At 45.7% G+C, this 16,996-nt stretch overlaps 5 protein-coding genes across 5 annotated transcripts; 1 reads left to right on the top strand and 4 right to left on the bottom strand.

Moving 5' to 3' along the window:
• Window positions 1-1,062: 1,062 nt before the first annotated feature.
• On the top strand, window positions 1,063-2,274 carry N7511_011258 (HMG-box domain-containing protein; the record flags this gene model as incomplete). Its single annotated transcript, XM_057133635.1, is given in 3 exon segments — window positions 1,063-1,107; window positions 1,254-1,781; window positions 1,801-2,274. 3 exon segments carry the CDS (start codon window positions 1,063-1,065, stop codon window positions 2,272-2,274), a joined length of 1,047 nt encoding a protein of 348 aa, XP_056978592.1.
• Window positions 2,275-5,629: 3,355 nt separating this feature from the next.
• On the bottom strand, window positions 5,630-8,456 carry N7511_011257 (uncharacterized protein; the record flags this gene model as incomplete). The annotated part of the gene is made up of 3 exons (XM_057133634.1): window positions 5,630-6,830; window positions 6,893-8,010; window positions 8,073-8,456. 3 exons carry the CDS (start codon window positions 8,454-8,456, stop codon window positions 5,630-5,632), a joined length of 2,703 nt encoding a protein of 900 aa, XP_056978591.1.
• A 2,549-nt stretch (window positions 8,457-11,005) lies between these two features.
• Window positions 11,006-11,516, bottom strand: N7511_011256 (4a-hydroxytetrahydrobiopterin dehydratase; the record flags this gene model as incomplete). The annotated part of the gene is made up of 3 exons (XM_057133633.1): window positions 11,006-11,176; window positions 11,241-11,303; window positions 11,364-11,516. The coding sequence occupies 3 exons, from the start codon at window positions 11,514-11,516 to the stop codon at window positions 11,006-11,008; spliced, it is 387 nt and encodes a 128-aa protein (XP_056978590.1).
• Window positions 11,517-12,160: 644 nt separating this feature from the next.
• Window positions 12,161-14,343, bottom strand: N7511_011255 (tetratricopeptide repeat protein; the record flags this gene model as incomplete). The annotated part of the gene is made up of 3 exons (XM_057133632.1): window positions 12,161-13,481; window positions 13,584-14,118; window positions 14,205-14,343. The coding sequence occupies 3 exons, from the start codon at window positions 14,341-14,343 to the stop codon at window positions 12,161-12,163; spliced, it is 1,995 nt and encodes a 664-aa protein (XP_056978589.1).
• A 1,770-nt stretch (window positions 14,344-16,113) lies between these two features.
• On the bottom strand, window positions 16,114-16,684 carry N7511_011254 (uncharacterized protein; the record flags this gene model as incomplete). The annotated part of the gene is made up of 3 exons (XM_057133631.1): window positions 16,114-16,145; window positions 16,253-16,421; window positions 16,475-16,684. 3 exons carry the CDS (start codon window positions 16,682-16,684, stop codon window positions 16,114-16,116), a joined length of 411 nt encoding a protein of 136 aa, XP_056978588.1.
• Between the last annotated feature and the right edge of the window lie 312 nt (window positions 16,685-16,996).

The following is a 16,996-nucleotide window of genomic DNA, read 5'->3' as shown; positions in this document are numbered from 1 at the left end:
GCACCTCACTGATGCCGATCATTTGCAAATCTCAAGTGACAATTTTGCATAAGCATTGACCCGCATTATTGTTGCGAAATTCATCTGCCCCTTTTTTTGGCCCAAGGTCCAAATGTAGAAGGGACTCTAGACATAATCCAACAAATTCATCCACGGAGGCATAGATTCCGCGAGCTTTCAGACCATTCAAGAGCGATAAGCCACAACTGTAAGTCTAAGCAGTTTTTTTTTTTTTTTGGCAGAACACCCCTATGTGATCTCCCAATATTTACTCTACGAGCGTCAAAGAGCTGCGCGGGTCAGAAGGCTCCGCAAAGAACACTACATTTGCTTAGTTGCTGTTAGAGCTACTCAAAAGAATTGAATATTTGTTTTTTCTTTCTTGTGTACAAGGATAATCGCGAAGCGCAGCTCTGCATTGTCACCAGTTTTGTTCGTATAGCTTGCCATCGAACATTCTGGTTCCCCAGAAATTAGCCAATGTTACCAATAGAATGTTCGCCTCAAAAGACCCATACGACTCATTGGGGGAGCTGGACTAGGGCAAATCGAAACGTTTGTGAAAATTTCGATCAGGCAGTTTTCTTATCGCAAATCACTAATGCGGCTTTCAGCCATGTCATAGGTCTATTGATTGATAATCATATCGACAACGACTTAGCAGAGGTTATGAACTCCATGTTTCAGGGGAGCATTGGATAATATCCTATTGGCTGTCCTACACCAGGGCTCCAGCAGTCCTTTGCGGGCTAGGGTACGGGATTGAGACTGTATTTGATTACTTGGAAGTAACTTCAACGACTCGGATGCGCTAGCATGACTCGTACGACTCTTACGACGGAACTTATCGCTGCCTAGGCACAATTTGTCTCCCGGGAAAAAGGGTGGCGTATTTCGGGGTCCATTTTACTCATTCGCCCAACAGTATATAACCTGCTTCCATTCCATGCTCTCTTCTCCACTGCTCTCCTTCATCCTTCCCCTTCCCAGTCAACAGACGGAATCAGCTTCATAAGAGATTCCCTCGCAGGTCGTGGTGTCTACCAGCCTGTGTACAGAGTCATGAGTCTGCCTCATGGTATCAACTCAAACACAGTCCTCTGCTTGGTAAGTCCACAATGTGAGCCTTGTTTACAAAGATGCTTATTCCTAAAGCAATATGTCTCTCATCCATTATTAAGTACAGATAGCTTCTCTCATGCTATTTCTTCTGAAATGGTAAGGATGCTTTCCAAACAATGAGAGACTTGCAGAACTGGCCATTGACTTGCAAAAAGGTGACAAGTACGCCTCTCTCCACGCGCCGCCGTTTACGAGCAGGTGAGGCGGAGAGCATACTGTGCCACCGATTCCAAACAACTGGTTTGAACATTATAGTGCCTATCAGCAAGCTCACTGAGGGCCTTGATGTTCCAATCAAAAATATGGAAACTTGGGTTGCTAGACCTGCTGAATTCCGCAGGGAAGAGGTTCAGACTAAGGGAAGAATCTCCCGGCCAATGAACTCCTTCATGCTGTATCGTTCGGCATACACGGAACGAATCAAAAAGCTCTTCCGAGTGAATAACCATCGGGTAGTCTCCAAGATTGCGGGTCAAGGCTGGAAGTTTGAGCCATCTGCTGTCAGGCAAAAGTATGCAGACTTGGCCAAGCTTGAGCGTGACGCTCACACAGCAGTTCATCCGGAATACAAATACTCGCCTAGAAAGCAACGAAAATGCGCCACCAACCACCGAAAAGAGGCGGCCTGGTCCGAATCCGAGTTTTCAGCCGACTCAACTGTTTCCAAAATGACACCAGCGCCACCATATGTACCCCCCCCATGACCGGAGCCTCGAAAAGGGCTACTCCAATGCCAATCAAGACTTTTCGCCATACGGGACACTCGAGCAAGAGATGAGCCTCTCTTGGCCCAACGCAAATTATTCCACTAGCCTGTATCCCGGATCATCTCATAGCTTGAAATGTACGACAAATGGTCAAGTATGCGCAGCAAGTCACTCGCAGCAGAACATCCATTGCAGCTCCTCACTCGTTGGCCTTCTAGATACCTCGCACCCGGAGCTGCTTCAACCGCCCCACTATAACCAAGTGGCCTACCATATGGACCCCGTGCTGCTCGTGTATCCGAATGCTAGTGAGGCTGTCGAATTTCCCAACATAGCTGGAGCCATCATCGCCTCTGGTACCTCCACATACACAATGTATGACGACAATATAATCACAGACTACTGCCGTACCACAATGGCACCATTTATGACTGGCATTTTCTGATTTGGTGCTAGACTAGGACCCGGGTATGAGGCTTGGGAACAATTCACCGCCAGGCATGAGCTTTTAATATAACAACGCCATTTTACTTACTATCGAGAGCATCCGCTCGTTACCTGACAATTAATATCTTCAAATCATGGCGTTAACGTTGTATTGTGCCATTTGTTTCTAAGTTTATTTTCTTTTCGTAGATATGGCCTTCTATCTTCCGTGTCACAGCGATAAAAAATCATCCACGCGAACATCACCCAGTTATCTTGTAGGCCCTTTTTTAGCGATTATGATGTGACTAGTCGACTTTAAGTCGAGGACCATCGATGATAATGCAAGATTTATCCTTTACCCTACCGTAAATAGCATGACAGAGAGCTGCAGCAAGTTGGCATGTCATATGCCACATAGCTTGTCTTCAGCCTCGTAAGAGAATCTATAGCATGCAGCTTGCTCGTTTCGTATCCCTCCATGTCAGGGTTGAATGATAATAATGGTCGAATACCCCACTCCGACGGGTTTTCTGAATTTTCAACAGAGGTCCGCTGTATTTTGACCTTGAGTGCTCAGAAGATAATAAGATTGCTGCTGTATCACTGACCATGAGGGAATTAAAATGTCTCCATTTTGCACTAACGCCACGTTTACTCCTCTTTCAAAAAGATGCAAATACCGACTTTTTGAAAGACTGTGTAAAAGTGGGACGGAGATTGTGTTTCTGATTGGTCAAGTAACCCTTGCTGGTCTTCTTGGCATACGCTGGAGGCTACCCTTCCACGGATTTTCATTCTGGGCTTTCGTGAGAAGAACTTCGCGTTCGATCCTAGCTTCATGAAAAGGTTGAATACATGCATGTTTTATATGCATTGTGTACCGAAACTAATTTTATTTGCTGTGATGTCAGATGCGTATATTTTCTTTGTAGTATCATTGATTAAATCTGATTCTGTTCTGTGTCCTCATCATTTCCGCTCTTTACCAACTCTAGCTCATGCTCACTGGGATCTCTACGCTTCCTGATTTTGCTTTCCGCACCATGTTGATCAAATCCAACAGTGGCTTTATAGATAGAGCGCATATTATCGTAATTGATTCAGAACTAATGAAACAGATTAGCGTATAAGTCTCAATGCTCATGTGATATTGATAAAGCTCGGTGCGTACCTCAAGGATAACGTAATATATACGCTGTCATCTATGGACTGCTGTCAGTACGTGATGCGAGGGGCATGAAGTAAGCCACTCACACAGCAGGTCTTCCGACTGAGCAAGGTGCAAAATCGCGATGGCTCTCCATACGGCCGGTATGACTGAGCTTGGACCTTGTAAGCAAGATCCTCAACAAGTTACTGTTAAGAGAGGTCGTACAAAACCACAGCGCCCATGACTATAGAGTAACGGATCTTTTCCAGAGGGTGCATTTGGATGTTGTAAATAATGATTGCTGGAAATATTGCATGAAGAACATATGTAAGTCCCGAGATTGCTGGGGCTTCATTAATAAGTAATGCAGAGACGGAATAAGAAGACATACCGCTTTCGACCGCCCCCCAGATAAGTATGAGACGGGGTAATTTATGGGGGTGATATTCCGTCGTCAAGCGCGCCTGAAAGAGATCAAGGAATTTGTAATTTGTGATGATCAACACAGCCCATATAACAGATAGCACTATTGAGAGGACCGTAACAAGAAGGAGAATTTTCACCATCGTCAATGGAGCACCGTAGGTGGGAGGAAAAACTCTGCCGGCTCGCAAAGTCACAGCGAGTGACGAGAGAATGTTTGTGATGATAGCAAGCAAAAGAATCGAGATATATGTAATAGGTGATACTCCTGGCGGGTTGGACGGCGAGGATGAAGTTGGAAACCCATAGCCTTTAGATACGCTGTAGAATGTAACGCAACTGGTAAGAGACAAGAATCCCTAGATATAGACCAAAGTAATTAGTTGTTTGATCTTTCATAAGGGAATCACAAACTTAACGAAGGCTCACAGTCGCTGCGATGACAAAACCGTCGTCTATTTGTATTGTTCTTTTGTTGAAATGTTGGTATAGCTTCCCACTGAAACAGGCCACACCAAGCACCAAAAATGCACAGTGACCCGCTATAATCCGGGAGGATCTATCAAGATCATGCATGGCAGACAAAGAGTGTTTGCCCGAGAAGCAAACCAGATAGACAACACCTTTGAAAGAGCTCACGGATAGGTTTCACGATAGTATTTGACGCTTTCTGGTTTGAAAATGTGTTGAGTGTGGTACTAGAAACGTGCGCATGAAACATGGGCAGTAAGAAGAGAAAGCAGGCGCCCATTTTAACTTGCTTAGACTTACCCCTGTCCGGTTGAAGATTGATTATGCTTGGTCACATTTACTATTTTTGATTGCAGTAGGCTAGCATACATGTGGTATAGTGCTTGTGCGTAGATCGATGCGAAGTTTGAGACACCAAAACAGGCAGCGACTAGGCCATGGAACTTCGAAGGTCTCGAAAGATCTCAAGTGGCGTCATCACATTCTCAGTGCGCATGGGTCTTTAAAACTACGATCTTTACCCACCTGAGAGAATGTAATCTCCCAGAGCTAAGCCATGCCCGTTCAATATTCTATCCGGTAATGTCGCCACTTATCACTATCACAATAGGGGTTCTTAATCCCCTGGATAACTTATCATCGAAATCAATGATGCTTACCCCATTCTCGCACCACCCTGTTGGCCATATCAACGCCATGTCTCTTCATGCTTCCATATTTCTTTTTTTGATTTTGGATCCACAACCCGGTTGATAAACTCAATTTAATCACCGGTCACAGCAGTTCTGGTCCGCAAATCTTCTTTTCCTGCCCTCCAGCCATATTTAAATGTTCTATCAAGGATGTTGCTAAGATATGCGCAAACTTGGGGTACCCGTGGATGCAGGAAGCTTCGAGGATAGTCGGCTCCCGATCCGAAGTTCAATTTCATCCATGACAGAATTGCTACTGTAGTGTTGGATCACATGGCTGCTTTGTGAGAAAAAGACCGAGGCCCTCAATCTTTAATCTCCCCCAACCAGATCCTCACTTTTTAATACCTCGCTATTTTCCGATTTATGTTTATGGCGAATTTGAAGCCTTCATGGTATCGTACTTACAAACGTGTGAACTGAAAAAGCAGTCGCATAAAGGATTATGTCCTCATCCAAAGATTTTCACCATGTTGATTAATTGGGCTCGTCATTACATCATAGCTGCTCAGGAATGGGTGCGTGTTAAATCCACGCGATTCTCCGGTTTTGGCAAACACATCAAGAACTCGAAGCGTATATACTATGGGACAAACATTTGGTGCTCTTTCAGCGTCTTGTATATGTAGCCAGTGTTATGTATGTGAAATTCTGTACAGCTGATCCCCTTGAATGCACTCCACCTTGTCTTGGCCTTCAAGTATCTTTGCCTCGCCATTTTGCTTTCTCCACATACGGGCATAAAGGCCTTCCATACTCACTAGTTCCTCATGGGTACCGCTCTCGGCCACCTGGCCATCGCTTAGAACTAGAATGAGTTCTGCCGACGTGATGGTGCTTAGCCGATGGGCAATAATGAGCGTGGTTCGGCCGTTGGAGAGAGTAGCTAGGGACTTCTGGATATGCTCTTCTGTTTTAGTGTCGAGTGCAGACGTAGCCTCATCCAGCAGTATGATTTTAGGGTTCTTCAGGATAGCTCGAGCGATTGCCACACGTTGCTTCTCACCGCCGCTGAGGCGCAGCCCACGCTCTCCAACTTTGGTGCTGTAGCCATCTGGGAAACCCTTGATCTTGTCATGAATGCCAGCCTTGGAACAAGCCTCGTGCACATCTTCATCACTCGCGTCCTTGTTGGCGTACTTTAGATTGTACATCAAAGTTTCGTTAAAAAGCGTTGTATCCTGCGGAACCACACCGATGTTTTGACGAAGAGAATCAATCGTGATATCTTGGACGTCATGTCCGTCGACGAGAATTTTCCCATTTTCAGGATTATAGGATCGGAAGAGGAGACGGAGAACAGTAGATTTGCCCCCACCAGACTCTCCCACCAAAGCTGTAGTCGTTCCTGGTTGACAAGTGAACGTGAGTCCAGTCAACACAGGATTCCGCGCATCATATGAGAAACTAACATTCCGGAACTCAATCTTTCCCTGGCAAGTGGTCAGTGGGGAAACGCAATGGCTGTCAGTGACTGTTGGCTGCTCTTTAAAAAGCTCCAACATACGCTCGGCATTGATCAAAGACGACTGTATGGAGACATAGAAGGCCCCAAAGAAGCTCAGGGGACCTTGTAACTGGGCCATGTACATCAACAGGGTAACAAACCGACCCACGGGTTGCTGGAGAGAAGAGACTTGATACACAGCGATGAAGCACGTTACCAGTAAACAGGCCAACAAGACAGTGTTTTGACTGGCGTTTAACAGGGTCCCACAGAGGAATGTGTAGTACTCCGCATTCTGGTAGTTGCAGATAGCGCGACGGTATCGGTCAAACTCATGTCGTTCAGCATTGAAGTATTTCACCGTTTCGTATGACATCAACGAATCATTTCTGTGTGTGCATGCATATCAGCCTTCTTGTGACTCGGATCGTTGGTATTTACCTCAACTTACTTGATCGCATCCTCATATCTCGAAGCATCAACCATCTTTCTTCTGGTCTTCGCATTCCTCTGAGCGATGCGAATGGTAACATAAACATAAACAAATGCCGAGATTCCAACCACGAGGGCATAGTAAACGTCAAACGCAACTAGGAAGTACCCAATTGCGATGAACAAATCAGCTAGTGTAGGAAGGAATTGAAATGATATTTGTTCCAGGAATGAATTGATTGATTTCCCTTTGTTCAGAGCTGATAAAAGCTCGCCCGTCTGTTTTTCCAGGTGGAAATCCAAGCTGAGACTGTGAACATGCTCGAAGCCAGCCGTAGAGAGCCCCAGGTAGGAATACTGGCTTATGGGAATCCAGAGACCAGAGCGCAAAGACCCCAAATTTTCCTGCAACCAGCGGTAAAAAACATACATGGAGATCTCAAACCACGGTGGTTGAAAGCCATTTCCATCTTGTTGATTTGCCAAAGATGTAGTAATAGTCCCAATCTGGATGGGTATCCACACATTGAGAACTCGCTGGAGAATCACCAGAAGGAAACAAATCACCGCCACAGCCTGTAGACGGGGGAATTCGGAGGGCCACATGTAGGGAAAAAAACGCGAGAAGCCACTGAGATACTCCACATAGCTCCTAGATGGCAATACTTCTGGTCGCGCCCAGGAATTCCGCGGTTTGGGCTCCGCGGGTCTCGCAGTTCCACTTGTTGAACCATAGACGGGGTCATTAACAAGACAAATCTTTGTGTGCGGAGGGCTCAGCAGTCTGGTTGTCTCAGTCACATCCTCTGAGTCTCCATCATGGCCTATGAGAGCACCGGACTTGGTAAAGTAGAGTAGAACAAGAGAGACCAGAATCAATATACGGAAACCGTTGGGGACAACTTCCATGCACTCCCAAAAGGTGATCCCTTGGCGCATCGCACCTCCGTTGGGGTCTCCGACTACTGGCTCATAGTGGTCTGAGGTATAAATGGAGAGGGATGTGGTAAGAATAATGAGCTCGGTAGGAATGGCGAAGGACCAACACGTGAGCTGAGTGGCCGTCGGGGAAGAGGCGGTATCGAGTATGCTGACAAGAATAACTGCATAGGCAAAAATAGAGCCAACAATATAAATCTGTGGTTGTTAGGATATCACACATGAAAAAGTATTGTTCAACGGAGCACACAGCGACGCACCACTACAGACTGCCCGCGCCACCAATACTCGGAACGGGCCATTAACACATGGGTGGTATAAATCATCGCATTCGCAAAGAATGTCACAAGCACACCAGCTGAGAGCCAGCTAAAGCAGTGTTTGGCGGTGCGGGAGAAGGGCTGAATGTAACCGGAAGCCATCGGGTTCTGGGCCCGCCTGGGAAGCCGGCCACAATTGTTCTGCGAGACTTTTTGCTCGATGTTGCTCGTGACGAACACTTTGATCACACAAACCGCGACGAACAACAACAGGAGGAAAATTGGGTAGCATGTAAGAAGATACTCCAACAGCGTTAGGGGATTCATAATGGTGGTTCGTTCAATAATGGAATCCGGACTTCTCATGCGATTGTCTTGGGCCATTTGTGGCGAATTTTTGAATATCAACGATGGAAACGGGGTCACTAATGGAACTATTATAGATTTCGATGAGTGGTTAGTAAACTGATAGTTCCGATATGTCAAAGAGAAAGATAACACGAGATATGTGAGATAATACCTATGCACTATTTTCGCGGTGTACGACGCGGAAAACTTCAAGTATCAGACTTGTGGATGAGTATCGAAGTATGGAAATGCAATTTATATCAATGACCTGAACTGATCCCATCATCTTGTCATTAGTGTACACGTCTCAAACAGGGGTAATAGGTCCATTATTCAGAGGCTGAGAGCACGTAATCTCCATACCGCGTCCCCATACCACGCCAGAGTTTACAAGACGCCTCTAGACCTCTGTTCCAGCTGCAGGCCTGCATCTGTGGAGCCGAAGGCTGTACTCATAGGTCATGTTCCAGGTTTTCCCGGGTGCGGAGCCTTTTTGATCGACCACCGCACACCCTTGGGACTTCTAACGCTTCAGTTTCCAAAGGCTTTCTCCACTCATGCCGAGAGCCAATTCCGCAAAATTAGCCTCATGCAATGTTAGTCCAGCAGTCGGTGAAGGTGTATGCAAGCCCCAGCTTTGGTCAAAGGGGATTCTGGCTCCAAATTCCGGAATTTGGGACCGTCACGTTTCTACCACGCTAAAGGATCCGTATCCCAGAAAACAGTGCATTGGAATTATAGTATCTGGCCCCTCAAAGGAGGCCGTAAAGATATGCTTCATTTTCTCTTTTCTTGCTTATCGCCCATATTGGGACATATTGAAGTAGATTAATTTGTTTGGCCCCAATTCATGTTAAAACAAGGCAAAGGTCGGTAGCTGACAATGCCTTGCCGCACATCTGGATCTTGCTTCTGCGCCGTACGGTATTAAGGGAAAGGGGATCGGCCGCACATCCCCTCCCCTGTAAGGAATTTGGAGCGACACAGCCAATATTATGATTCTTCGGGGACTAAATACCATTGTAAATTACCACTAATGCATTCAAAAATTGCGTTGTCACATTCGTAGCTTGTTTCTCATGACCCTGTGCGGTTTTATAAAAAGGTGAAGAGCGGTTCTGACCAGGCGATGTGATAGCTCATGGATGATATCGGGAGCAGGAGCAAGAAATATCGGTTCTCATTATGAACTGTGAGTCATTAAAATTGTCCGCAATGTGATTTACCTAAATCCGCCAAGATACCTCGTACCTATGGGTTTGCGGATAATTTTAACATTGATGATGTAGCGGCTTAAGTCATTGACCGCGCCGTTCATAAACATAGCCAACAGGTTTTTTCGTCTCGTCATCCCATACGGGACCTGTAAAAATCCAGAAAGTCCTCGAAAGTTTAGTGTTCCAGAGGTGTTGTTTCTTGAAAGCCTTGAAAGGCAGATGGGTGGCCTGGAAGACATTGATCGAGTACTGGCTTCAGTGTGAGGGCCTGGCTTTGCGACTGAAAGAGAGGGAAAGTGCGGGTGCATTTAAAACACACACCGTAGCTGACTCATCGCCAAATTTCTACGAAGTGTTTTGTGGAAAATGTGATGCAAAGACTGTACTGGAGGCTTTGATCCGCGAGCTCTGGGAAGAGACCAAACTGGGAGTTTTGGTTATACATAGCGAGGTGGCCGAGGTCGATGTTTTTTATACCGCGAAAAGTAATCTACGGATTGCCCAAATTCACCTCCTCGTTTCAGCCAACCCGAAAGGTGTATCGTTTGCGGTAGAGGCTTTGGCATCGAGTTGGAACTCAAAGAGCATCAAAGTTTCATTTGGACCGTTGGCAAGCTTACTGCACTGCGGGCTCTGCCGCTCACGGGAGACTGTAAAACCCATTTTGAGCCGGCACTTGCAATGTTCCGAAGAAAGGTGCCTTGTCCAAGTTGGCGAAAGTATTGGCACTCTTTGAGAAAATGTTTTGCATGATGAGGTATGACCGGGTTTGATCGGTGGAGAATTGATGTGATTTCTGGGTAGGCCATTGCCTTATTGTATCTGAATCAGACAAATTGGCTATGCTAGATGGTATTTGGTCACATTACTCTGCATCGTCACTGTTTTATACTGTAATTCAAGCATCAATCCCGGCCTCCACAACCAGACTCACATAGCAATTTCTTTTCCTGGTGTAAGAAAAGAAGAAACAACGAGGCTATGGAATATCGGCGATTGTGAAGGCTGTCATACTGTAAGACGAATTGTACTTCTCTGGGTCCACCTTCTGTTATGCCACTCGTCATCTGCCGAATAAAACTATGCTAGCTCCACAGTGGTGGATCTCAAGAAGCTTGAACTAATGATTGTGCACAACTTTGACCATTGTTTCTCACTTAAGAAATGGAGACTGGGGCTTTTCAGTTGCTGACATATGCACCGTGTGGTCGGAATAAGTTACCTTTTAGTTGAAGCAGATTCATTCTGAATGTATAATCGATGCTTTATCTCAAGACGAAAACATCATAAACGGAAAAAGTAAATAACGGTTGAATAAAATTCATCATAGGAAGACTCCAATGTTATCTTGGTCATTGAAGAATAAATTCAGGCTTTGGAGGGTTTTTCTGTTCCTGATCCACAATTCAATTCCTGACCAGGCTCAACAGCTTTCATCACACTAGCCAAGCTGTCGCAAAATCTAGCCATCAAAATGTCTTTGCGGGTGAGGCCAAGGGGGTGATGCGTTGTCCAATGGACATCCACAGTGCCGATACGCTTCGCACATTAGCTATGCATGTACTTAAATTTTCTTTTTGAAAGATGATGAGCGAGTACTTACCAAAGTCATAGTGGGATGATGCTTCTTCACCGAGCTTTCGGAGGCGATCGTGCTCATGAATGTCTACCAAGTCTCTTTAGTTATCACAGTGGAGTTCCCCTTTTTTGGAAGTTTTGAGCTTACCACTGCCTTGAAATAGCTTTTAAAATGGAAGGTCTTGGAAACTCCCATTCTCTCGTCATCTAACGCCCATCCTTGCTGTCGCAGCTCCTCTGTATCGGATGTGAGTTGCTCGGAGTTTTCACCCCCGGCAAAGAGTGGAGTGTTAGACGCCATGGGGGTTTAGATGGATTTCGAAAATCAGCGGGGTTAGGGCACATATATGATAAACAAAAGCGCACGTGATACAATAACGCAATCTGTGTGGTGAGCATAGACCTCGCCAAAGTCGTGGGTTGGGTTTCGACCTTTTGACCCAAAACCCGCCAAGAATATTAAATAACAGTAATATTTACCATATGACAAGACGTTGCATGTGTTATTGTTTGTATTACACTTATAATTCCATAATTTACGGGCCCTTGTCTTCTTGGCGGGTCGTGGGTAAGCCCACGGGTACCCGAAAAAGCAATATGGCGAGGTCTAGGTGAGCATTGACTACGCATTTGTTAGAACAAGGCCGCAGTGCGCCAAGAAGAGATCGACAAAATCAGGACAATTTGAAATAATACTTAAGAAAATTGTAAATACAAAAGGTAATAATTTAAAGAATGTTAAAACCTAACCCATTCAGTCTTTTTTGAAGCGTCACCAGCACGTCATCTTCCTGTTCTACTGGAAAGATAGCGAGATGCAAAATTCGCATCTCAAGTCATCAAGTCACCAATATATTACTATTGCACGAACGTTGAATTTTTAAACAATAAGGCAGGTTCTACTAAAACACCACAGATCGACAAGCTATGTAGAACGCGATGTCATCATATCCGGGACAACAAGCCGGTCTGTCTCTGTGCAGAATCCAGAAAATCGGAATATTTCTGCTGAAGTTTGCGGAAATCACTAGTTTCCGTCCACGACGGCCGCTCAGACCTGATACTTGCTAATAAGTCTGGTATATACTGTTGGGGAACCATAGGTATCCAGAAATTAAGGTCTTCGTGTGCGAGAACAGTACAGCCAATGTCGAAGGCTTTCTTGGCATCTGCGCTCCAGGATGGCGGGACAACACCAGAATCACGTTTTGTCGACGAGGAAGATGCCAACTGAAGGAGTGCGAGGGAAATGGATATCTGACCGAGGCCGAAGTAGAAACCCTCTGGTTCAAAAGTATGGGGGTATTTTTTCAGAAGCGACAAAAGATTCTTCCACTCCGTAACGGCTTCCAAAAATCTGCATTGGCAATGCGAAAGAATAGCGGATGCGACAACTGAGCGAAAATGCAACCACTGATCACTGATATCTGGAGATGAGATGGTAGAAAATTGCTTTCGCAACGATAGAACAACTGAAGAGGCTTCCTTATATTTGCCTTCTGCGATGTACACATACAATATGGACACTTCGAGACGTCTCATGGCTTTGGGCAAGTTTCCATGAAGGCGTATTAAGCGTATCTCTTGTTCGATCTTTGAACGGGCATCATGGAAGTAACCATCTGCACAAAGAATATCTGAGAGTCTGCAAATGATCTGAAACCGATTTGGATCGGCTCTGAAGTGTTCTGACTGAAGGAAGGGATAGCAGTTGCTCAGGTAATCCCTGGCTTCGGCTAATTTGCCCCGAGACTGGTAGATCTTCGAAATGGTTGACCATTTCTTGAAATTGACAGAGAGCTCCATTGGGGACCAAATCGTATCGCTATTCGGCTCCCAGTCATTGAGATCCTCGATGTTATTGCTGGCGGATTCATAATTTTCGAGCTGGATCAAATTCTCAATGTGAGAAATTATTACTAGACGGGTTATAGCTCGTAATCTCGGGTTGGCCGTTTCGTACGGAGGAGCTCTTTTTTGGTAATCCAATATTACTTCTTCAGACTTGTGAAAAGACCCTTCTAGCCGTGCAATTATACTCCGCCGTAGAGCAATCGATGCTTGGATGTGATCCGGGGCAGCGTCGCCGAGAAGATCAGTCGCTTGGTTCAAAGCCTGCTGAGGGCATTGTACTCGTCTGAGACGTGCCTTTGCGACAAGGACTTCCGACAATGCTAATCTTATAGAAGGTGGAAGATCGTAAGCCTTGCTTTGTTGAAAAAGATGATCTATTAAATGGACTAGGTGTGTCCCGTGCTTCTGAAAGCTGATTGGAAAGTCAGTGGTGATGTTCATGCAAATCGATCGCATGGAAGTATACCGGCCCAAATTTCATGTGAAGAGTGGAGGGTGAATTGGCAATACTTACTTTTCTTCCAAGGCAGGGTCGCGGGGAAACACGTGACAAGAAACCTGCAAGCCGACCAGGGTCCAGTACCGAAGATCATCAACGCTTGAAAGGCGTGCTGAATACTCTCTTCCTCTTTCGGATAGAGAGTAAGTTGTATGCGAATGATTGTCGCAATTATCCAGGTAGATCCACGAACCCAATTGAAGCTCTTCCAAGGATACACTCAATGCTTCCGCCTTGAAAAGCTCACCGACAAAATCGTACTCACATGTGAGGCGGACAGGATATCCGTCCTCACTCCAACGCATCTGAGGTCTCAAGGATCTCTCAAATAAACACCTGGGCACTTTGTCGCCCCCAAGAGCCGCGAAGATGCAGAGTAACTGCAACGAGGCTGGAGATAGTTCCTGCATTATGGACTGATAGAAAACAGACTGTGGTGCCGTCCTATATGGTATAGAAAGGTTGCTCTGACGAAACCCGGCCTTCTTAAATCCATTTGGTTGTAAACCGGTTGGAACTTGCTTCCGTTTCTTGGTGGCAAATTGAGCTTCTGATAATGATTAGTCATCTATTCAGTCTTGGGTGGCACCAACTCCCACCAGCAGCGGTGGATCTGCGCCTTGCGGATGTGCGTACCGGACGAACCAGAGGTATCGTTTCCGCTTCCATCTGTGTTTTCAATAGCCAGGTTGTAAAGGCCCTGTGAAGGAGAATTTTCGATGAGACTTTCGTCAATCACTTCATGTTCTGATCCCAGCCTCAAAGATGGCGGCATTGTGGTAGGTGGCGAGTCTGTCGGGCATTATATTAGGTTTGACAAGACAGTTATAGAGTAAGCTTGAGATTTCTTCTTACGAGGTTTGATACATTCTGTGGGGTCAACGTTTTGCTCCGAGAGTGTGTTGTATATCGTATAGTCTGGAGTTTTGGAATGTTGCACAAACTCTCTGTTGGGAACATAATCCTCAATTGAGGTGTTGTTTAGTTTTGTAGGAGTGACAATGGAAGAACCGGGTGGAGTCTCTGTTGTGGTCTGAGATTCTACATTGGTGCCCTCGCTGCTTTGCCATGATATCCCAGCAGCTGAACCATTAGCAAACCTTCTACAGGGGCATTATTGAAACACTTACCTTTTGTAATATCATCAACTTGATGTTCAAGATTAGGGCAGTCCAATTTGTCTTTGTTTTTGTAGATATATTGGACTAATTTTGGAGCCCCCTTCGCACCCAACCGCCGAAACTTTTTCTTAGAAATAAGATGGACCACGAGAAAAGCGTGCGCAAGACCCGTGAATTCCGATATCAGCCGTAATGAATTGAGGTAAGTTACTTCATTCGGGTCTTTTTTGGTCGCATCGGGAAGGTTGTGAAAATTGTGAATGCTCCGAATTATTGAAACGAAAGATTCTTCCTTTTCAGACCCTCGTGGTACTGTAAAATCTGCCAGCCCTGATTGATTGATCTTTTGAGCACCTTTACAAATAAGTTCCGAACAGGCTGTCAAGGCTTGCTCTTCCTTATGATGAGCCGAGAGTTCCCATTCAATTGAGCTTACTACCGCTTTGGAGAGGACAAGTAACTGTCGAATGTCCTTCTCTTCCTTATCATTGAGTTTTTCGAACCCGTCCTGCCATTCAAATTTCTCTTTGCCCAGCTGTAGTGTAATCTGCACCGACGCCATGTTTGCATACACAGTTCAATACTTGACGTGCATATAGCCATCCAGTGTGCCAGAGTCGAATGCACAGGGGAAGAATATACAGTCAGCGAGAGAAGAGGGTGTCAGTAGAAAGAGAGGGGATCAGTAGAAAGAGAGGGGATCAGTAGAAAGAGAAGGGATCAGAAGAGAAGGGATCAGAAGAGAAGGGATCAGTAGAAAGAGAAGGGATCAGTAGAAAGAGAAGGGATCAGTAGAAAGAGAAGGGATCAGTAGAAAGAGAGGGGATCAGTAGAAAGAGAAGGGATCAGAAGAGAAGGGATCAGTAGAAAGAGAAGGGGCCAGTAGAAAGAGAGGGGGCCAGTAGAAAGAGAAGGGGCCAGTAGAAAGAGAGGGGGCCAGTAGAGAAGGGATCAGTAGAAAGAGAAGGGGCCAGTAGAAAGAGAGGGGGCCAGTAGAAAGAGAAGGGGCCAGTAGAAAGAGAGGGGGCCAGTAGAAAGAGGGGTACGTAAGGATTAGTTGCTGGCGCTTATGCTTGTGGTAGGATTCGCTTGGTTTGCGCTGTGGGGCGAGACGGGAGCATGTGCGCAGGACTATCCTTACCAGGCACATATGACATTGGCCCATACAAATATCAGAAGCGTTTGGGATGCATTACATGTATTGCGGGAGGTATCATTATTCGTGTTTTGACATGGAACAAATCTGTTGCCCAGGAACGATGTTTCCCTTCGCGACTCCCTGCCATGAGCGAAAGAGCTGATTGGCCTAAATTACACGACTTACAGAGGAGAATATGCATGCATTATGCAGGCTTGAAAATTTCATCCGATCAATCACAGACAAAATCACATGACAAGCCACTCAGTGGGAGGTGAGCAAAGAATTATGTTACCTGAGCAATCTTGAAGTCATCAGCTAGTACATGCTATTTTCAGCTTTTTTCAACAACCTGCTTTGTGGTGGTCTTTGCCACCGAAAACAGTATTGCCCCTTCTCTAGTGCAATGCGTCTTGAACGCTCACCCGTTTGCCAAACAGTTTCCCCTTCCTCTGTCCAACCCAGCTCAAAGGGCACACTGTAGTCTGGAGGGGTTGGGAGATCCGGCCATGTAAGCCGCTTGGGTGCATTGAAATATTGTTCTTTGGCTTTCTCCGTTCTCGACATTATCCATTCATTCAGAAACTTGCGGAACTTTGATACATCAGAGTCAGTTCGCGGCGACAAGTCCATTCAATATTCTGTACCATGTCTATATTTCGGTCCCGGTGAGGAATGCTCGTGGGATGTGAATCGTTCGTGATGATCTCGTATAGCGTGAAGACAACCCCAGACACATCGTCTCGACTATCCAGTAGACCTTCCTTCTCATTGGTGGCCCAATCGAAATCGAAGAGAATAATCTTGTCTGTTTCGGGGTCGATAAGCAAATTCCGTGGTGCAATGTCTTGATGCATGATCCCTAATTTCGGCGGCGAAAAGAGGATCAGAACTCAACAGACGCAAATGACCTAGGTTGGTATTCCATAGAACCCATTTTCCTTGGTGACAAGTGGTTTCTTACAAAGGGAAGCCCCGTTTTTAAATGGTGAGCAGACACCGCTCATCTGCAAGGCGCCGAAGTTGCGAAGACGATACTGCATCATCGCACGAACAGCCAATCTCTCAGCCACAAAGCATAATTTTGTCCCTGACGTATCCGGAGGCAACCGAGAAGTTTGGTCTTCTTTGCGCATGCTCTTGGCACTGGAGCCGAGGCGTATTGAACT

Source organism: Penicillium nucicola, assembly GCF_028828085.1.
Source record: "Penicillium nucicola strain IBT 29836 chromosome Unknown utg000013l, whole genome shotgun sequence".
NCBI classification, from domain to species: Eukaryota; Fungi; Ascomycota; class Eurotiomycetes; order Eurotiales; family Aspergillaceae; genus Penicillium; species Penicillium nucicola.
This window is presented reverse-complemented; position numbering and strand designations above follow the sequence as displayed.